The sequence below is a fragment of the Panthera pardus genome, unplaced genomic scaffold, assembly GCF_024362965.1.
Source record: "Panthera pardus isolate Hobbes unplaced genomic scaffold, ASM2436296v1 HiC_scaffold_6, whole genome shotgun sequence".
In the NCBI taxonomy this organism is placed as follows: domain Eukaryota; kingdom Metazoa; phylum Chordata; class Mammalia; order Carnivora; family Felidae; genus Panthera; species Panthera pardus.
Window position 1 is genome coordinate 58,873,330 of NW_026526991.1, and position 20,821 is coordinate 58,894,150.

Here is a 20,821-nt window from a genome sequence, read left to right on the forward strand (position 1 = left end):
GGGATTGAAAGGACTTAAGTATGAAGGAAGAAAAAGGAATGTTTAGGAGAATTACTTCTCTGAGTTACGCCAGAAACTCCTTTAATAAATTTTTATTTAAGCTTGTTTTTTTGTTTGTTTGTTTGTTTGTTTGTTTGTTTGTTTTTTCCAGTCCTTGGGATCGCAAAGGTAAATGGAACATGCTTTGTGTCACCAAGGTTCTTGGTTTGGTTAAGGTCATATACATGTAAAAAAAACTACAATTCAGGAGGCACTTGGGTGGTGTCTGACTCTTAATCTCAGTTCAGGTCTTGATCTTGGGGTCGTGAGTTCAAATCCCACGTTGGGCTCTGTGCTGGGCATGAAGCCTGCTTAAAACAAAAACGAAAACTACAATTCAGTAATCTTGCTGTAATGGAGAGATTACACAGGGCTGTTAGAACACTGAAAAGGATGTGACTTAATTGCAGGATCCCTGAGAAAGATTTCAGAGTAGTCTTACCCTAGCCACAAAAAGTCCCTTCTTGTTTTTAACTTCAAATAAGGAGAACCTTGAGAAGTTAGGTGAATGGAAACTAAGTCAGTTCTAGAGTCTAGGAGGACAGTGCCAGTCAGCCACTGTTCTGTACTGTCCCACTCAAGATACCTGTCAGGAGCAGAAGGGTCGTTAGTATCCTGGAAGTAGGATCCAGAAACAGATGCGCTTTATTTTCTGAAAATGAAATGTGATCCTAATAGTTTGAGCTAGTTGGAGTATAAGAAGACTGTTGTGCCTTATCCCAACACATAGTACCTAATTCCTTCCATCCTCTTTCCAATACCCCACAGAGTACTCAGAAAAACTGGGTAAAGTACAAGTTATCTGGCTAAGTTTACAGTGGGACATCTCATTTTCTTTTATTTGGAGACAGGTATTATAGGAACAGTTCCTTTCTGCAGAATAGCATGGTCCACTGGTCTGATGCAATTCCCTTGGGGTTTTGGCAAATCCTGCTTCATTTGGTTGGTCAATATTTACTCAATGCCAATTGCGTATAAAGAATTATGTTTGTTATTAGGGGAAAGGGGGAAGGAGAATTTTAAATTAGTTTGGTTAGCATTGAGAAGGAAGGTATAGGAATGATGGACAATATACACATTCACAAGCACTTAAAACATTTATAAATCCATATATCAGCAAGTTCAGAATGTTGTGTAATCTGAATATATTGCTTTCCATTTTCATGTATGTGTATATATGTATATTTTAATGTTTATTTATTTATTTGGAGAGAGATAGGAAGAGAGAATTCCAAGCAGAATGTCAGTGCAGAGCCCAATGCGGGTCTCAAACTCACAAACCATGAGATCATGATCTGAGCCAAAATCAAGAATCGGATGCTTAACCAACTGAGCCACCCAGGCACCCCTCCATTTTCTGTTTTAAATGCTTTTCAAGTAATGGTTATTTGTGTGGGTCATCATAACAGAAAAGGTTAAATCAAGACCAGTAGTTCTTCTACTTTAAAACTTATCTTTTAGGGGTGCCTGGGTGGCTCAGTTGGTTAAGCATCTGACTCTTGATTTTGACTCAGGTCATGATCTCGCAGTTTTGTGAGTTTGAGCCCCACGTTGGGCTCTGCGCTGCCAGCTGGGAGCATGCTATCAAAAAAATAGCTTGTCTTTTAGAAATTGACTGCTCAGATGTGCCCGTTACTGTTTACAGTGCTGTTGTCTTGACTGTAATGAGAAGGGGAGAAAATAGCTTCTTCATGCTTTGCAATAGATGCCTAGCGTCGCCTGGGTGGCTCAGTCGGTTGGGCGGCTGACTTCGGCTCAGGTCATGATCTTGCGGTCTGTGGGTTCTAGCCCCGCGTCGGGCTCTGTGCTGACAGCTCAGAGCCTGGAGCCTGCTTCATATTCTGTGTCTCCCTCTCCCTGACCCTCCCCTGTTCATGCTCTGTCTCTCCCTGTCTCAAAAATAAATAAATGTTAAAAAAAAAAAAAAAAATTAAAAAAAATAGATGCCTATAAGATATTTCTGGTACATCCAAACATGCTTCATTGTTTCATACTGTCCGTTATTGAATCATTAAAATGAATCTTGTATTCCTCTGCTTGCTGTTGCCTCCTTTTCAACATGTAGCCATTGATTGACTGTTCTGCCATAATTTCTTTGAGATTGTCATCTGAGGGTGGCTATCTTGAGGTAAACATGTTATATTTCAGGACTCTGCCAATCTTTGGGAGAATATTTATAAGCAATACTGATATATTTGTCACCCTTAGGATGTGTGTCTGGTAAGTTCACACTGCACAAAAATTAGCACCAGTAACGAGTTTAATAGAGCTTCATGCTCTTTTGCTGTTAGATCTTGTATCTCTCTCAAAAGTCAGACACACTATTTCTATTCAGTTCTCTGTCTTGGTTAATTTAACCATAGTCTACTTAAGTAGAAATGCACAGCATCATTCAACTGGTTATTTCTGTTTAAAAATGTATGTTGAGGGGCATCTAGGTGGCTCAGTCGGTTAAGCATCCGACTTCAGCTCAGGTCATGATCTCGTGGTTCACGAGTTGAGCCCCGCATAGGCTCTGTGTTGATAGCTTGGAGCCTGGAGCCTACCTTAGATTCTGTGTGTGTGTCTCTCTCTCTCTCTCTCTCTCTCTCTCTCTCTCTCTCTCTGCCCCCACCCTGCTCACACTCTGTCTCTCTCTGTCTCTCTCTTTCTCTCAAAAATAAAGATTAAAAAAATTTTTTTTCTTTTTTTTTTCTTTTTTTAATTTTTTTTTTAACATTTTATTTATTTTTGAGACAGGGAGAGACAGAGCATGAACAGGGGAGGGTCAGAGAGAGGGAGACACAGAATCTGAAACAGGCTCCAGGCTCTGAGCCATCAGCACAGAGCCCGACGCGGGGCTCGAACTCACGGACCGCGAGATCATGACCTGGGCCGAAGTCGGCCGCTTAACTGACTGAGCCACCCAGGCGCCCCAAAGACTAAAAATTTTTTTTTTAATTTATGTTGTTTTTGTATGATCTGAGTTTTTACTAGAATCATCAGTTCATACTATTTTTTTGTTTTTTAACATATACCTCAAGTGGATGATCTACCGCCTGCAACATTTCTTCCGTAACAGAGATAAATAGTATAATCTATTGAATTGAAAAAGTTAGGTCTTTTTCTGAGTGACTTCACTTCACTCATGACCAGGAAATTACTGTGATGCAACCAGCTATTTAATTGTGAAGTAGTCTTAAGATGTTGTATTAGGTAAAATTTGCAAAGTAGTTGACCCATCAAATTTTGCTAGTAATGCCACCTTCTGTAAAGCCTATAAATGGTATACATAGGTTTTGAAGCTTTTATGATAAAATCATCTGAACACCTAATAACTCTTGAAAACATACCAAATAGTGTGCTTAAATGCTTTACATTCATTATCTGATTTAATCCTCAGAACAGCCCTATGAGGTAGATATTATTTGTTACTCTCATTTTACTGAATGGAAAAACAGGATTAAAGCTATGAAGTAGCTTACCCAATGCCATGCAGTTAATAAGTGATAGAGACCAGATTCAAACTTGAGTTTGCTTCAGTCTAGGGGCTCTTCACCATAAATACTGGCTCTCTTCTTTTTCTGTGTCATCTCAATAATGATTGATTGCTGGGGCACCTGGGTGGCTCAGTTAAGCGTAAGACTCTTGATTTTGGCTCAGGTCCTGACACCTCGTTCATGAGATTGAGTCCTGAATTGGGCTCTGCACTGAGTGCAGAGCCTCCTTAGGATTCTCTCTCTCTCTCTCTCTCTCTCTCTCTCTCTCTCTCTGTCTCTCTCTCCCTCTGTCTCTGCACACCCCTCCCCCACTCCTGCTATCTCTCTCTCTCTCTCTCCCTCTCTCTCTCTGTGTCACTCAAAATAAATAAATAAACTTAAAAAAAAAAAATAATGATGATGATGATGATGATTGTTTGCTAACTACCTGACCAGGATTTTACTAGCCATAGAGATGCTGGCTCATGATGATGATGATGGTCATTTTTATAACCTTTATTCCAGATAGTTGTGATGTTGGCATATTTTAACATCTTTTTTCCAAGGCTTTATCAATGAAGAATGTGTTGGTACAAATACCTAAATAGCACCTCAATCTTAGCTTATTAAAGGAAAAATAACAGGAGTTCTCTGTAAGTTTTTGTTTTGTTTTGTTTTGATCTCTTCTTGACTGTACAGCATTGACCACTATAAAAAGCAGGGTAAGGATCCCATATTGTCATGCCTGGTCTGTTACAGGTTGCTTTATAAACTCCATTCTCAGTAGTAGAAGATGACACAATCTCCTTTTATGTGGCTTCTTTTCGATGTGGCCATTCATACTTTCCAAATAGTTTTGCAAGTTAGTATACACACCACAGATAATAGTTTATCTAGCCCAGAATCCTGTTCTTGGCATTCTGCTAATCAGTCCAAGTCTCTTAAAACTGCATATGCTTGATGCAGGCTTCTGGAAGCAACTTACTTCCTTGGGGGAATGTAAATCTGCATGGAAGTATGGTTAATCATATGATTATCATGTAAGTAACCTCTTGAGAATTTGCAATTGTTAGCTGAGTGTTTCTTGTTTCAAGTAGCTTTTTAATTTTGGCAGTTTTCTTTTTGTAATACATTTTTTTAATTTATTTTTATTTATAAGTTTATTTTTGAGAGAGAGAGAGAGCGAGCAAGCAGGGGAGGGGCAGCGAGGGGGAGACAGAGAATCCCAAGCAGGCTCCACACTGTCAGCACAGAGTCTGATGCAGGGTTCGAACTCATGAACCATGAGATCATGACCTGAGCCAAAATCAAGAGTCAGATGCTTAACAAACTGAGCTACCAGGTGCCCCTAATTTTGGCAGTATTCTTATTGAATCTGGTAGCATTTACAAAATTCACTGAATGTGTGTGTGTGTGTGCACGTGCATATATTTTAGTTTACTTGATATTTGATACTTGAATAATACATGACACTATAGAGATTAACTCATTTAGGCTAGTTATTATAGATTTTGCTCTTTGAAGAAAACTACTGAAACCTTATGACTTCCTGCAGGAGCATTTAGCTAGTTAACTTGTATAGTAGCACCATGTAACAATATCAACCAATAAGTATTTATTTATTTATGTTTAATTTTTTTTTTTAAACGTTTATTTACTTTTGAGACAGAGAGAGACAGAGCATGAATGGGGGAGGGGCAGAGAAAGAGGGAGACACAGAATCGGAAGCAGGCTCCAGGCTCTGAGCCATCAGCCCAGAGCCTGACGCAGGGCTCAAACTCACGGACCGCGAGATCGCGAGATTGTGACCTGAGCTGAAGTCGGACGCTTAACCGACTGAGCCACCCAGGCGCCCCACAACCAATAAGTATTTAGTCCATGCTTTCTATATACCTGGAACTGTGGATGAAAGCAGATTTTTTTTTTAAGTTATTTATTTTTAATTTTTTTTTTAAATGTTTATTCATTTATGAGAGACAGAGAGCACAAGCGGCGTAGGGGCAGAGAGAGAGGGAAACACAGAATTGAAGCAGGCTCCAGGCTCTGAGCTGTCAGCACAAGCCCGATGCGGGGCTCAAACTCACAAGCTGTGAAATCATGACCTGAGCCAAAGCTGGACGTCCAACCGACTGAGCCACCCAGGCGCCCCTTTAAGTTACTTAAAAAAAAGAAAACAAAATACCAAAACCCTGTCTTATCTCTAAGGAACTTAAAATTCCCTTTGAGAAGATAAAATTGACACACAAGAAAGGTGCCTGAATGGCTCAGTTGGTAAAGCATCCAGACTTTTGATTTTGGCTCAGGTCATGATCTCATGGTTTGTGACTTGGAGCTTCTCGTCTGCGCTGACAGTGCAGAGCCTGCTTGGGGTTCTGTCTCTCTCTTTCAATGTCTTTCCCCCATGTGCTCTCTCTTTTTCCTCTCTCTCAAAATAAATAAACATTTTTTAGAAATAATACAGAAGAGTTGAGCAAGCTATTAACATCACAAAAAGAGGCAACCAGATTATGTTTCTCTTTCTTAAGATTTTATTTTTAAGTAATTTCTGTATCCAACATGGGTCTTGAACTTATAACCCCAAGATCAAGAGTCTTATGCTCTACCCAGTGAGCCAGCCAGGCACCCCCTGTGTTTCTTTTTTTTTTTTCTTCTTCTATGTTTCTCTTAATAAATGAACACAACACTATTTATCAGGTAGTCTTTTTTTTTTTAAGTTTAAATTTCAGTTAGTTAACATGCAGTGTAATATTAGTTTCAGATTATAATATAGTGATTCAACACTTCTATACGTCACCTGGTGCTCATTTGAGTAGTCTTGCTAAAAAAAAAAAAAATTGAACTGGAATCTACTCAAGCCTTTAGATCCATCAGTTTTATACAAAATACAATCGACAGAGGAACATGTTAAATGACATCACAGGTATATAACCAGCAAAATCTAAACTGGGAAATTCTCCAAAAGAAGTGATCCGATTTTCCACAAATAAATTGCAAAGTGAAAAAGGTGGGGGGTACACTACACCTAGGTGGTACGTCCAACTCTTGATTTCGTCTCAGGTCATGATCCCAGTGTTGTGGGATCAAGTCCTGTGGTAGGCTCCGCGCTGATCATGGAGCCTGCTTAAGATTTTCTTTCTTTCCCTCCTCCCCCTGCCCCCCACTTGCTCTCTCTCTAAAAAATAAAATATAAAAAAAGATTTTTTTAAAAAAGGAAAGCATGACAGGGAACTTAACATTGATTAAAAGAGACTTCAGAGACAAACAATTGCAACGTGGGTTTTTCTGTCCTGAATCAAACACATGAGGTGGGGGGCTTTATTATCAGGAAAATTTGAATACTGAGTAGATATTTAATGATATTGAGGATTTATTAATTTTTTTCCCTTTGGGATAATGGTTTTGTGATTTTGTTTTTATCAACAGCCTTTATCTTTTAGAGATATATGCTTAAACGTTTACATGTTGGAATATATGTCTGGAATTCATTCAAAATAACTTGGGAGGTGAGAGGAGAAAGTAAGGGTGTAGATGAAACAAGAGTGTCCATGAATTAATAATTGTTTAAGCTGCATGATGCTTATTAGCTGAGTGGGTAACTTTGTGCATGTAACTTAACCTGGCCAAGCCCCAATTTCTTGATTTATAAAATGAGGGATATATTACCTTACGGGACTGTTGTGAGGGTAAAAAAAATGCAAATAATATATCACAGTGCCTGTTAGTAAGTGCTTAAAAATGGAAGCCTTTATTATTAACTAACAATTGAATGCTACTCTTTGACCCTTAGCATATATGGTGAATTTTCTTTGAAAGATGGAACAGAATTAATTTCTAAAACCTAGTATCTTAGCACATTCATTGAGTTCAAAGTCAGGTAGTGGGAAAGATCATGGTTAAACATAAAAGCGTTCAAAATCTGACTTTGGCATTTAACTGAATGCTCTGAGCTTGTTTACTCACTTATAAAATGGAGGTCATTACGTACTTGGTAGAGTGGCAAAAATTAGAAATAACATTTTGTTTTGTTTTGTTTTAGAGTGTGTGTGAGTGGGGGAGAGGGGTAGAGAGAGAGAATCTCAAGCAGGCTCCATGCTTAGAGAGGAGCCTGATTTGGGACTCGATCCCATGACCCTGGGACCATGACCTGAGCTGAAATCAAGTCAGATGCTTAACTGATTTTGCCACCCACGCACCCCAAAAATAATGTTTTAATATACACAAGATATTATGTGTAAATCACTTAGTGCAGAGCCTGGGTCATAAAAGTTATTTAGTTAAATGGTTATTGTTGTTAACCTCCATATATAACCACTGAGCATCAACCAAATAGCCCAATCCATGGAGGACAAACAGCATCCTTGCCTAATTCTTCTTTGTTGATAAATCTTTTTCTTTCTTTTTTTTCCTCTCCATTTTCCTCTTATCAGTTGATTTATGAAGATTGTATGGATCTTATCGCAAAGCTACCTTGTGTTGCAGCAAAGATCTACCGGAATCTCTATCGGGAGGGCAGCAGTATCGGGGCCATTGACTCTAAGCTGGACTGGTCCCATAATTTCACCAACATGTTAGGCTATACTGATGCTCAGTTCACTGAGCTCATGCGCTTGTACCTCACCATCCACAGGTAAGCTAGACCCAGCAACCATAGCTCCTTGCCTGGATTGGTAGAAAATTTTAAGAAAAGCTCCTGAACAATCTCTTCTGGGAACAGGCAGTAGGCAACAAGGAAATGGAAACATGGCACATAAGACAAGAGAGGAATCTAGTAAAGGAAATCCAGAGGTATAGGGAAATAATCATAACCTTTCTAAGAACAAAGTAATGTTTCTAAGAAGCTGGGGAAAAGTACTAATTGCTCACAGTAGGTGATCTTTCAGCTTTCCAGGAGCTCCCTCTTCTGGCCATTCCTATTAAAGCTGGAGTGAGCGTCCAGGAGCTTGGCACACAGACAGGCATCATCAACCAGTAACCTCTCCAGCCCTGTGGATTAGTGAACAAAGGCTGGTAATGAGATTGGGACATCTCTTACAAGAGCTTATGTATAACTGACTGGCCATAGGCTAGTGTGAGCCCATAACTAGGCTAGCATGTGATAAGAGAACAGCAAGGTCTATGTTTTCATAGTCTGCCCCTTTTTCTCCTCTCTTGCCTTGATTCTCCTTTCTTACTTCCCCACAGTGACCATGAGGGAGGCAATGTAAGTGCCCATACCAGCCACTTGGTGGGCAGTGCCCTTTCAGACCCCTACCTGTCCTTTGCAGCAGCCATGAACGGGCTAGCAGGGCCCCTACATGGTTTGGCAAATCAGGTAAGACTATTCCTTTTCTTTTCCTGCTTCATGTTTTTCTTATTCTCATGCTTTTCTTCTGATCTTGCCTTTCCCTCCTGGCATATGTGTTGACACTATCTTATTCCCCAAACCTTACCCATAGGAAGTACTTGTTTGGCTGACACAACTACAAAAAGAAGTTGGCAAAGATGTGTCAGATGAGAAGTTACGAGACTACATATGGAACACACTCAACTCAGGACGGGTAAGCAGAGATGCTTAGCAACTAGGAAAGAAGCCAAGACCCAAGTTGTGCAATTTAGAAGAATTAAAAAGAATAGAATGAGAGAGGTCCCTGTGTTAGAGAAGGAAATTCTCTCCCTGCCCCATTTTCTGTTTATCTAGCCTGAAGAATTTAGAAAAGAAGAATTTCTACTTGAGAATACAGCTGGCTTTTTTACCCTCCCTCTTTACAGGTTGTCCCAGGCTATGGCCATGCAGTACTAAGGAAGACTGATCCACGATATACCTGTCAGCGAGAGTTTGCTCTTAAACACCTGCCTCATGACTCCATGTTTAAGCTTGTTGCTCAGCTGTACAAGATTGTGCCCAATGTCCTGTTAGAGCAGGGCAAGGCCAAAAATCCTTGGCCCAATGTAGATGCTCACAGTGGGGTGCTGCTCCAGGTGAGTCTTCCCTTCCCTGCTCTCCCTTTAATTTGTGCCAAACCCTAATGTTCTCTGCCATGCAAAAAATCAACTTCCTAGTCAGAGCAACTCATACCTCCTTCTTTACCCTTTTGATAAAGTTGCCTGTGGCAGAGGGCAGGTACAGGCAGAAGGAAAGGGGTGCTGTCTTTTCAAAATCCCAATTACTGTACTTTTCCTGGTGCATTTCTTTATTTTCTTAAAGTTTTTCTTAATGTTTGTTTATTTTTGAAAAAGAGAGCAAGCGAGCCAGGGAAGGGCAGAGAGAGAGGGAGACAGGATCCGAAGCGGGCTCTGCAGAGAAGCTGATGTGGGACTCGAACTTACAACTGTGAGATTGTGACCTGAGCTGAAACCAAGAGTTGGATGCTTAACTGACTGAGCCACCTGGACACCCCTCCTAGTGTCATTTCTATTTGAGGCTGACTCAGTTAAGGTCTCTGCCCCTGGACTTATGCATGCTATTACCTCAGAGCCTTTAACAAAATTTTTTTCTCTTTTATCTTACAGTACTACGGCATGACAGAGATGAATTACTACACAGTCCTGTTTGGGGTGTCACGGGCACTGGGCGTACTGGCACAGCTCATTTGGAGCCGAGCCCTAGGCTTCCCACTAGAGAGGCCCAAGTCAATGAGCACGGATGGTCTGATGAAGTTTGTGGACTCTAAGTCAGGGTAAAACTGGAGACTGGGGGGAAACTAACTACCAGAAAGTGAGGGAGCTTTAAAAAAAAGTATAATTTTGTTTTGTTTCAGGGGGCTTTTTAAGATTTAAGATTAAATTGTATCTGAGGCACTGATAATAAGTTTGAAGTTAAAATAGAAATTAAGACTTTAAAAGATAAAAAGTAACCCCTTCTTCCCTAATCAGTTCCTTTTTCCTGCCTGGTGAGTTGCCCATCAACTGTAGGGTGACCAGGACTAATGCATGTGGTATGGGTTAGGTTTGGGCCCCCCCTCCCACCACCACCACCACCACCACCACCACCACCACCACCACCACCACCGCCTCTAGAGTGAGAATCTGACTCTTCTTTACCTGGGTCAAAGCTGGTTGCAGAGAATCTGCAGTGACTTTAGAGCTTTTGGTTCTACTCAGCCCAGCCCTCCATAGGCCAGCAAATCGGGACTCTGCCCCTTCTGTTCCCATAGGAATCATGTTGGATTATCAGTTCTGTGAAGCCTCATTGCTCTCTCCCATGCACACAGACACTTCCTACCAAGACCTGTTGGGTTAGGCAGACCTCTTTGGCATTTTTTTTATGCTACCAGGTGACCATAAAGGCCATGGCATTTGTTGTGACTGGCACCCAATGTTTGATTTTTCTCTTTTAAAATTATCCTATGAAAATTAAGATCTGGGAGTGTTCTATTACTCACTGCTTTAATATTCCCCTCCTTCCAGATTGTCTATACCTGCTGTACCTCAAGCTGAGGGTGCTGTGGACTCCCCCCACCCTTCCCCCCTGCCCCTTACTAGAGGTCTTTACTAGGCCTCTTCCAGCAGGTTGTATATGCCACTGTCTAAGCTGTGGTCCTTCCCAGTCATTTGGCTTTATCAGTGCTTAACATGTACTAAACTTTTTAGTCCTGTGGAACACAAGCCACTACCCTCTGATCTTTTTCTTCTACTTTATTTTAATATGCTATGGGCCATTGAATAAGGACTTGGGAATAACCAGCATGCTATCTTCATAGTCTGGTTCCAGGGATATGGGTACTTCTTAGCAGGGAAATTATTTAAGATTGGATGTGGTTTCCTTTGAATATCAGGTCTTGGGGCTGAGAACAAAAGTAATAGGCCTCCCTCTTCCCCTGCTACAAGAAAATATCCCTTTATTTATCAAGATCCTTATCTGGCCCCTTCCTCAAGAGCTCACAGTACAGTATTTTTTAGAAGCCCCATTTGCACAGGTTTCAGTGACTCAGAATGCTCTACTGCCTTTTCTTTAAGAAAGGATTGAAATACACTCCTACAGTGCCCCCTTCCTTCCTCGCAACTCCTGCCTGTGTTTGTGTGGAACCCTAATCCCCAGAACCACGCTGAGATGGACACATTGTCTGTAAACCCCCGGGTAACTGTCAAGTCATGATCCAGACTTCAGGTTGTTCTGTATAAAATGCAAAATAAATGTTTTTATTAACAATGCTTGAGCCTGCTATTAAATAAGACCTGGAAGAATCTCTGTTATAAAGTAAGGAATCTGGCTAGCAAGATCCTGGACTAAGTGTGTTTTAAGTTGTCCTGTGCATCCCTTTATCTCTAGGTGGTTTTGACATTTATTTACCCTAATAAGACAGGATACCTGAAATTTCTAAAGGAGATTTCTGTCTTTCCTCAAGATTAGAAGTCCTTCTTAATTTTGTTGTAAGAGAAAACACTCAAGGACCGTAGCTGAGACCTCAAAACTGCTTATGCGCCTAATCCAAGGAAACTAGTCCAGCCCATTGGGCGAAAGGAACATACCATACCAAGGGCAAATAGAGGAGGACTGCTGGCTCTGGACCTGAGCCTCTAGAGGGCTCTGGTATTGTGTGGAATGCCTATTCTTTGCAGGGACCTTAAGGAGGTCCTCAAAATAAGCGGTCCTGAGGACATCAGCTGTATGGTAGATCTGAGACCAGATTAATCTGTTCTGAGACTCCTGCAACTGACCTTCTGAAAAAGTCTATAAATAGGCAAGGGAGTGGGTACTAGGTCCTGGCTTGTAGAATGTGCTACTATAGTTAGCAGGGACACTATGTCCAAGAGGCCTTCTTGCACCTTTACTCCCCTGAGGAAGGAAGCCATGACTTTCTTCTACTATGCTATATCCACACTGTGCCCCCAAGAAATGATATAAAAAAGCCAAATTCACACTGTCACAATTAATTTATTGAAATTTTATAAAAACTCAGGCCAAGTAGAAGAATAAGGTACAACCCAAGAGTACAATTCTCTTCAGTGCTTTTTTTCTCCTTGCCCCTGTGACACTGATGTTAAGACAGCTTCGTGCTCTCCACTAACCAGGCAGCATGGAAATATTTTTAAAAGTGAGATCATATGGATTTCAATCTGGGGCCAGATCTCAGGCATTTCCTGAAGCATCTTAGGTGGGCAACAATTATTGACCACCCAGTACCTCTGTCAGAGGAAAAAGCTTGGTTTATACAATCCTTAGAAAAGTTGCTATCTTACTCTGGTCAGACACTAAGGTATGTTGACAGGGTCCAAAAAGAACCACACAGTCCTGAATATAATTCACTATGAGAAGACTGCAGACATCAGGCATATGGGGCTCTCAAGGTGAGCCTGACCATCTCCTAGGCATGTCTTCTTTCTGTACCCCCCTACCTTTGTGCCCCAGCATTTGTAGCCAGCTTAGAGCCCAATTTCTGGGGAATTGAGAAGGAAAACATTATAAACACAGACTCTTCTCTTAGATTGGATCAGGAGCCAAATGAAATAAATAAGAGAATTGGATTGGGAGGGAGAGTAGAGGAGAGGCCAGGAACAATCCTTTGCCTCAAGTCTGGTGCACCTCATGGAACATCAGTTCACGGGGGATGGCTGTTTCTGGACCAAACTTGGTGGCTGCCCGACGCTCGAAGGCAGCAACATTCTGTTTGACAACCTCATCAAAAAACATGGTGGCCAGCTGGGAGTGCAGCAGAGAACGAAATTCAAAGGAAATCTGGGAATGGGTAAGAGACAGTCAGAAACTATTCAAGACCATGTTGGATAGTCCCTGGCCAAATGCAAGGATACTATTCAGTGCCTTTTCTTCCCCTCCCCATCTAGTTCTTAGATCCCTTCAAAAGCCCTTACTTACGACTGAGGACAGAGTATGTTTGATGTAAGCTCAGACCTATGGAAAAGTGTCACTGACTTAGGAAATGCTAAGTGCTAGCTTTACTTAATAACTGTCATTGTACCTCCACTCTGCTCCCACAACCCTATGCTACACAGCCTCCTGACTCACCGAAAAGTCCACAGTGCAAGTTCGTGGGTAGGCAGGAATACCCGGACTGAATCGCCAAATGGTCTCTAAGTGGTTGAAGAGCTTGCCATCAGTGCAAACAGCCTAAAAGGACAGTCGGGTAGTTAAACAATATTAAAATGGAATAAAACCTATACTAGGTATAGGAGCCTATAAGAAAGAAATGAAAGATATTTTCCTTTCCTTCAAATGTTTTATTAGGGAAGTATTTGACACATGGAGATAAAATCATTACAAAGAGGGCCAAAATAGCCCTTAAATGCAAAAATGCTAGAGAACACAAAACTTTTGCTGATTAATCCCTCCTCCCAGCGCCTCACCTTGACCATGTGAGGTTTGACCATGGAAACAGCAGACGTGTAACGTTCCACAATAGGTGGAAACCCAACCTCTAACTGGGCCTTCAGGTGACCTTTGCGGCTAGATACCACCAAAGACTTCTTACACCAGGGCACAAACTCACGATACTCCTGGACATTGGACACCACTTCGTACATCTCCTGCATTGAGTACCTAGGAGAAGGAATCACAGAGAGAGGCCAAGGAACTGCCAGCTGGGTCAAGTTCCTCCTTGCCCTGGGTACCTTCCCCCCAGTACCTTTGCCCACTAACTATTCATCATCAGGAACTAGAGATCCCAAAACCTGGATTTATGACTTCCCAAAAGCAAACAAATTTCCATGATGTTAACGTTACCTTATATTTTGTAGTTCACAGAATGCTATTGCATTTACTATTTTGATCTTAAGAGGGACTATCTAGGGGCACCAGGGTGGTGCAGTAAGCTAAGCGTCCGACTCGATCTTGGTTCAGGTCATGATCTCACAGTGTGTGGGTTCGAGCCCCACATCAAACTCTGCACTGATGACGCAGAGCCTGCTTGGGATTCTGTCTCTCCCCTCTACCCCTCCCTAGCTTGTTCTGTTCTCAAACCTTAAAAATTAAAAAAAAAAAAAAAAAAAGACTATCTAGGGGGAACACCGGCTGTCCATTTTACTAGTGATCCCACAAGAACTCAGATCCTAGTTCTATAACTTTAACAAAGTAGCCCTAGGTACAGATGGAGCCCAGGGAAGAGAATCCTGCTTGGGATTCTCTCTGCCTCTCCTCCATTCGCGCGCTCGCTCGCTTTCTCTCAAAATAAAAAACTTTTTAAGTTAAATAATAAAAGGTCAGCAGAGAAATAATACCCTGTTGTCTTATATTGCCCAGTTCTAGTCACATTTCACTTAATGGACATGCCCAGCAACCAAGAAGGGGGAAATGAAAGTTGGAAGGCTGGGAGGGAAGGATAAATGATTAGCAATAATAGCTGGGGAGAGGGATGGCCAGGGATGAATCTTGTCCACTACTGCTACCCTTACATTCTAGCCTAGGTTTGATCATTTGTTTGGAGGGGAAGGCAATGTGGAGGGATGCTGGACAGGGGAGGATGCTCACCCCATGATCCTACGTTCCGAGTAAGCTTTTCGCTTGTTAGTGAAGGGGGCAGCAAAGCCCATGAAGGAACGCCTGGGAGGTAAGCCAGCCTCAGCCACCAAGACCTGGGCAGCCCGGGGCAAGAAGAGGCTGCAGGACATCAGAAATCTAAGGATAAAAGGAAAGGGAGACAACGTCATGATTCTTTGTGTTCCTCAACCATTCCCAGGTGAAGGGGAAGTGCGGTGCATCCCAGAGGAAGGTCGTCCAGACAAGTTTTTCCCCCAGCACCTGCTGCAGCCCGCCAGGCACCCTGGCCAGGCAGTCACGAGTGCGAAAGGTCGAGGGCAGTTGAGGACAGTGCCGAGAGAGGAGATGGGAAAAAGTGGGGTGCGTGCGAAGCGCAGTTGCCTTTAAGCGTGGGCTATGCTACTGCTAAAAGCTACGACTCTCACAAAGTATCATAGTCTCCGGGGCGTCACCAAGCCCGGTGTTGCCAGGGCGCGAGCGAGAGGCAAGTAGTGATTGGGAACCCGCCCCGGGGACTCCCCTTTGCGAATAACTTGCAAAAACCTTCCCCAAAGTTCTACATTAGACTCCTAGGTGGACCGCTGCCGCGCCACCCGACGCCAGGCCTGCATCCCAGAAGCGCAACCCTCCAAGGTGCAAATTCGGGGCCCTACAAGACCCTCTTTACACCCGCGCAGACGCCCTCACCTCCCTCTCACCTCATTGGTCGCGGCCGTCGCGGAGGGCCGGGGGGCGGAGCCGGGAGCGCGCCTGGGAGGAGCGCGAAGCCGCAGCAGCGCTGGGCCGCCGCGCGCGTCCCGGCTGGGAGCCGCCGCGCGCCCGCCGAGGCCATGCGCGCGACCCTCCCTTATTCTCAGCTCTGACAACCGCTGCGCCTTCCTCGATCGGGAGGAAAAGCGGCAGGAAGCGGCCGCCGGGCGGGTTCAGGGTCCCCGAGCGCAGGAGCTGCCCGGGGCTGCGGCTCCTCTCGCCCCTGCTCCCGCCCGGGCGGCCGGGTAGGCTAGAACTGAAGCCGCGACCGCTGCTCCCGCAGCTCCCAGTACCCTCACGTCACGCCGTTGCCATGACTCGGAACCGGGAGAGGGAGGAAGGAAGGGGACAACGCGGCCTTTCGGGAGATGTAGTTTCACACCTCTAGCGAGAAAGGGCGCAGGGATAAGTGTTTGAGAAGCTGCAGAGATGTCCAGGAGGAACGAGGTCGTCAGGCAAACTACTTGGCGAGTCTGTCTGTGGTCACGGAACTGATAATACATTAAGCACAGAAGCGACTTCGTGGGCGTGTCGATGGCAGATATGTCGATCTTCTGAACATCTCTTTTAGAGCCTTTATTATAGTCTTTCTTGTTCATAGTTAGAAGTCCTATTCATCTTTGTAGCCGCTAGTGCCTAGTACTATGCCGTACATCTTTGAGAAAGGAAATTAATCTTCCAAGCCCTGGGCTAAGACTTTGTATAGTTTTCTCTTTTAATATTTATAGGAAGAAGTCAGGGTTGAAAGAACCAGACTTAATTTTAGGGGAGAAAAACGCCTTTGTCTGGAAGTGTGCATGTGATGAAGGATGAGGCTTCATGGGTAGGCATGCAGGCAAAGAAATGTCACTATACTGCTATATATACTATACAGTAGGGGGGAAATGCTCTTGATAAAAGTGGGAAGAACAAAAGGAAAATTAAAAAAAGAGAGAGAGTGGATCTAAGTGGGTACAAAAGCCATTGAAATTCTCCCACGGTGGAGTAGAGGAATGGTGTTTTAAGAATGGTGGTGCCTGGAGCACCTGGGTGGCTCAGTCCGTTAAGCATCCTACTCTTAATTTCGCTCAGGTCAGGATCTCACCGTTGGTGAGATGGTTCCAGAGATGGATCCTGGTGTCGAACTCCACATCAGGCTCTGCTCTGACAATGCGGAGCCTGCTTGGGATTCCCTCTCTCTCTCAAAGTAAAAAAAAAAAAAAAAAAAAAAAAAAAAGAATGGTGGTGCCTGCTGTTGCATTTAGAGATGTTTTTGCTATTACACTGCAAGCCCTTCCTCTGCTTTTGTTCTAAATCTTTGGTCACATTTCCAAATTCAGGAAAACTTTGTGTGAAAGGGAGAAGGATAAAGTAATTAAAGACTGTGTTGCCTTTGGGGTCTAATTGGTGTGAAAGAGAAGCATCTTGCCTAGAAACAGGGGCCTGGAAACAGATATAATTCCTCCATCTCCCTCATTTTTCTTGAAAGGAGCATTAATTGCATTAATTGGCATTAATTTTAGGACTTTCACTGGATATTGATTGATTTAAAATTTTTTTTAAGATTTTATTTTTTTATTTTTTAACGTTTATTTTTTATTTTTTAACGTTTATTTATTTTTGAGACAGAGAGACAGAGCATGAACGGGGGAGGGTCAGAGAGAGGGAGACACAGAATCCGAAACAGACTCCAGGCTCTGAGCTGTGAGCACAGAGCCCGACGCGGGGCTCGAACTCACGGACCGCGAGATCATGACCTGAGCTGAAGTCGGCCACTTAACCGACTGAGCCACCCAGGCGCCCCTTAACGTTTATTTTTGAGAGACATAGCATGAGCAGGGGAGAAGCAGAGAGAGAGAGGGAGACACAGAATCTGAAGCAGGCTCCAGGCTCCGAGCTGTCAGCACAGAGCCTGACGCGGGGCTTGAACCCACGAACCATGAGAACATGACCCGAGCTGAAATCGGTCGCTTAACCGACTGAGCCACCCAGGCACCCCTAAGATCTTATTTTTTTAAGTAATCTCTGTACCCAATATCAGGCTCAAACTTACAACCTGAAATCAAGAGTCACATGCTCTACCAACTGAGCTAGTCAGGTGCTCTGGGTTGCTTTAAATTTTGAGCCCACTTTATTTGGATCTCAAGGAACAGGAGCCATCCCTTGAACTCTGGCTTTCATTTAACATTTCATAAGGAAGGTATTTTAATCTTCATTTTATATTATATATACATGAAGCCCAAAATTGGTGAATGATCTTGCCTCTTTTTCTCTTCTAACATTTCTTTTACCCTCAGCACCCCTGCCCCCACCACCAGGATACAGTGTCTCCTTGCAGTTCAAAGATGATAATCTGGAGCCACTTTCAGATGGCCATGTGACCTTCAGGGACAGATTTACTCTTTCCAGCCCTGCTTCCTTGTCCCGACCCACTCCCTCTGACTAAGGACTTACACATGTGAGACAGCTGCATAGAGTGAGGAGAAAGGATCTGGCTTGGTAAAAGACAGAAATTAACCCGGATACATGACTGAACTGTGACCTCATTAACACTATTCTTTTAGAGTTAACTGCCACAGAATCCCCAAGGTACAATAGGCCTGCCAAGTCAATTTGCTTATTGTCCCCCTACTAATTAGATTAGCTAATTACTGGATTTAAACTTTTCCTAGTTCATTCTTTGTACTTGAACAACCAATTTCCTGCCATTTCCCTGTCATTCTACATTGATAACTTCCTTCAAGTACTAACTCAAAACACACCTCCTCTAAGAAGACCCTCTTTTGACTGAACCCATCCCTGAACATTACTCCAAACACATAATGCCATGTAAAATAACGTGTATCCTATATTCTCTAGTTGTTTCATATGTATATGTATGTTCTTCTAAGTTCCACAAAAATAGACACCTCTATGTTTTACTTCCAAACCAGTTAGTATGGGGCTGTACTATGTATTCAACAATGGTTGAGTCCTCAATCAGCATTTGTTAAAAGAATGAAAACTGAGGCTTAAAAACAGGCAGGTATCTGCGTAGAGTTACCCAAATGTGAATTCAGTAGTTGGATCACAGGACTGTCTTCATAGAAGGGCTTTGCTACCACTTCCGGCCTCCTCCCAGATTTTTTGTATCTCCCTGAAATTTGGACGTATCTGTGTTACCTACATCATATCCCTTTTTTTCCCTACTGGGAAATCCTCTTTCTCTGCTCTGAATAATATTAAAAATAACTCTTGTAGGCCTTCCTCCTCCTTCCAGCTGCTCAGAGAACCCGGCTGGCAACCTCCCTTGTTCACCTCTACTCGCGCGCCAGAACCAGGCACGTGACCCCAGCTCAACCCCTGACTCCAATTCCTCAGGTTACCAAGAGCTATTTCAGGCAATAGAGGCCACATAGTCCCCTCCTCCCCATCCTCTGGGTCATATCCTAGCTTAGCCCTTCCTGGAAGGGTCTAATAGTCAAGTCAATATGTCCCAACACACATACCCATCTGATCTCCAGCTACTTTCAGTTTCTATTGCTTCAGCCTCATCTTTCTCCTCCTCATCAAAGGTCAAGTGCCTAGGAGTGCCTGGGTGGCTCAGTCAGTTAAGCATCTGACTCTTGATTTCAGCTCAGGTCATGATCTCACAGTCTGTGGGATCAAGCCCTGCATAGGGCTCTGTGCTGACAGTGCAGAGGGTCTGCTTGGGATTCTCTCTCCCTCGCTCTCTGCAACTTCCCTGCTCACTCTCTCTCTCTCTCAAAATAAATAAATAAACTTAAAAAAATGTTAAGTGCCTGTTCCTGCTCTGTTAGAGCTACAAAGAATAATGTATACCCTTGCCTTTAGAGAGCTCCAAATCTTTTTTCATAGAAAAACAAACAAACCCAAAGCAATATACAGTCCTGTGTTGGCTTTGGCTAAGAAGGAGTTTAAAATCTATTCTGAAATGTTGGACACTTGTATGTCAAAGGTAAAAGGTGAAATGAGCAACAAAGATGTGCAGTTTAAACCTGACTTCTACAGTGTAAATTAAATATGTAAATGTTAAGGAAGCCCAACAAAAGAGAAAGAACCTGTTAACTGGGGAATACTTCCTGGAAGAGGTAAGTTTTAAGTAATATTGTAAATTTTATTTTCAATATGATAAAAGTTAAAAAAATTAGGGGCACCTGGATGGCTCAGTTAAGTGTCCAACTCTTGATTTCGGCTCAGGTTATGATCCCAGGGCTCATGAGTTTGAGCCCTGCGTCAGGCTCTATGCTGACAGCGCAGAAGCTGCTTGGGATTCTCTCTGTCCCTCTCTCTCTGCCCCTCCCTTGCTCGTGCTCTCTCTCTCTCAAAATAAATAAATAATTAAAAAGTTTATTTTATTAAAAAAAATTTTTTTTAATGTTTATTTTTGACAGAGACAGACAGAGACAGAGACAGAGACAGAATGCAAGTGGGTTAGGGGCAGAGAGAGAGGGAGACACAGAATCCGAAGCAGGCTCCAGGCTCTGAGCTGTCAGCATAGAGCCCGACATGGGGTTCAAACTCACGAGCTGTGAGATCATGACCTGAGCCGAAGTCGGACGCTCAAGCAACTGAGCCACCCAGGCACCCCTATTTTTTTATTAAAAATTTTTTAAAAAATCTTTATTTATTGAGAGAGAGAGAATGTGAGCAGGGGAGGAACAGAGAGAGAGGGAGACACAAAATCTGAAGCAGGCTCCAGGCTGGAGCTGTCAGCACAGAGCCCTATAGGGGGCTGGAACTCATGTGGGGCTCAAACTCACTAACCGTAAGATCATGACCTCGGCTAAAGTCTGAGGCTCAACTGACTGAGACACTCAGGCATCCCTAAAAAGTTAAATTATTAAAGGTGTATAGTAATAGGTAGTTTTCCCCCTCATTCCTCATTCCCTGTTCCCCAGTTTCTCTTTCCAGGAAAAAGCACTGGTATCAATGTCTTGTGTATCTTTCTGTTGGGAATCAAGACACCAAAGGCAATGAAGGGCATAGACTGTTAGAGAGCAAAGGAGGGTTTTTATATCTCTGTCTTGACAGGGGGCCAGCTTGCTACACTTCTTCCTAAATGTATTCCCTCTTAGAACATATTGAGTTGCTGAGCTCTGAACAAGACCCTGGATCACCTTTTCTAAATGGCACCAATTTTTCAACATCACTTTTCTTTCCTCTTTTCCTTTTCTGGGTTGGG

At 43.0% G+C, this 20,821-nt stretch overlaps 2 protein-coding genes across 7 annotated transcripts in view; one reads left to right on the plus strand and one right to left on the minus strand.

Annotated features, from left to right (window-relative positions):
• The window catches only part of CS (citrate synthase), a 31,782-nt gene extending 20,155 nt beyond the window's left edge, over positions 1-11,627 (plus strand). For both annotated transcript variants that reach the window (XM_019454775.2, XM_019454774.2), the window contains exons 7-11: positions 7,925-8,124; positions 8,679-8,808; positions 8,933-9,034; positions 9,246-9,455; positions 9,987-11,627. In XM_019454775.2, coding sequence (XP_019310320.1) covers positions 7,925-8,124; positions 8,679-8,808; positions 8,933-9,034; positions 9,246-9,455; positions 9,987-10,157 — 813 coding nt within the window. In that variant the 3' untranslated portion in view covers positions 10,158-11,627. The remainder of the gene's footprint in view (positions 1-7,924; positions 8,125-8,678; positions 8,809-8,932; positions 9,035-9,245; positions 9,456-9,986) is intronic.
• Positions 78-15,975, minus strand: COQ10A (coenzyme Q10A). 5 transcript variants are annotated; one of them, XM_019454778.2, is made up of 6 exons: positions 15,606-15,975; positions 14,899-15,045; positions 13,779-13,971; positions 13,441-13,542; positions 8,361-8,480; positions 78-350 (listed from the first exon to the last, which is right to left on the minus strand). In XM_019454778.2, exons 1-6 carry the CDS (start codon positions 15,737-15,739, stop codon positions 279-281), a joined length of 768 nt encoding a protein of 255 aa, XP_019310323.1. In that variant the 5' UTR covers positions 15,740-15,975; the 3' UTR covers positions 78-278. The 5 variants fall into 5 exon arrangements, with proteins under 5 accessions (XP_019310323.1, XP_019310324.1, XP_019310327.1 ...); XM_019454779.2 differs by having other exon boundaries at positions 78-347; positions 15,606-15,974; XM_019454782.2 differs by lacking the exon at positions 8,361-8,480 and having other exon boundaries at positions 78-347; positions 15,606-15,973.
• Positions 15,976-20,821: the final 4,846 nt, after the last annotated feature.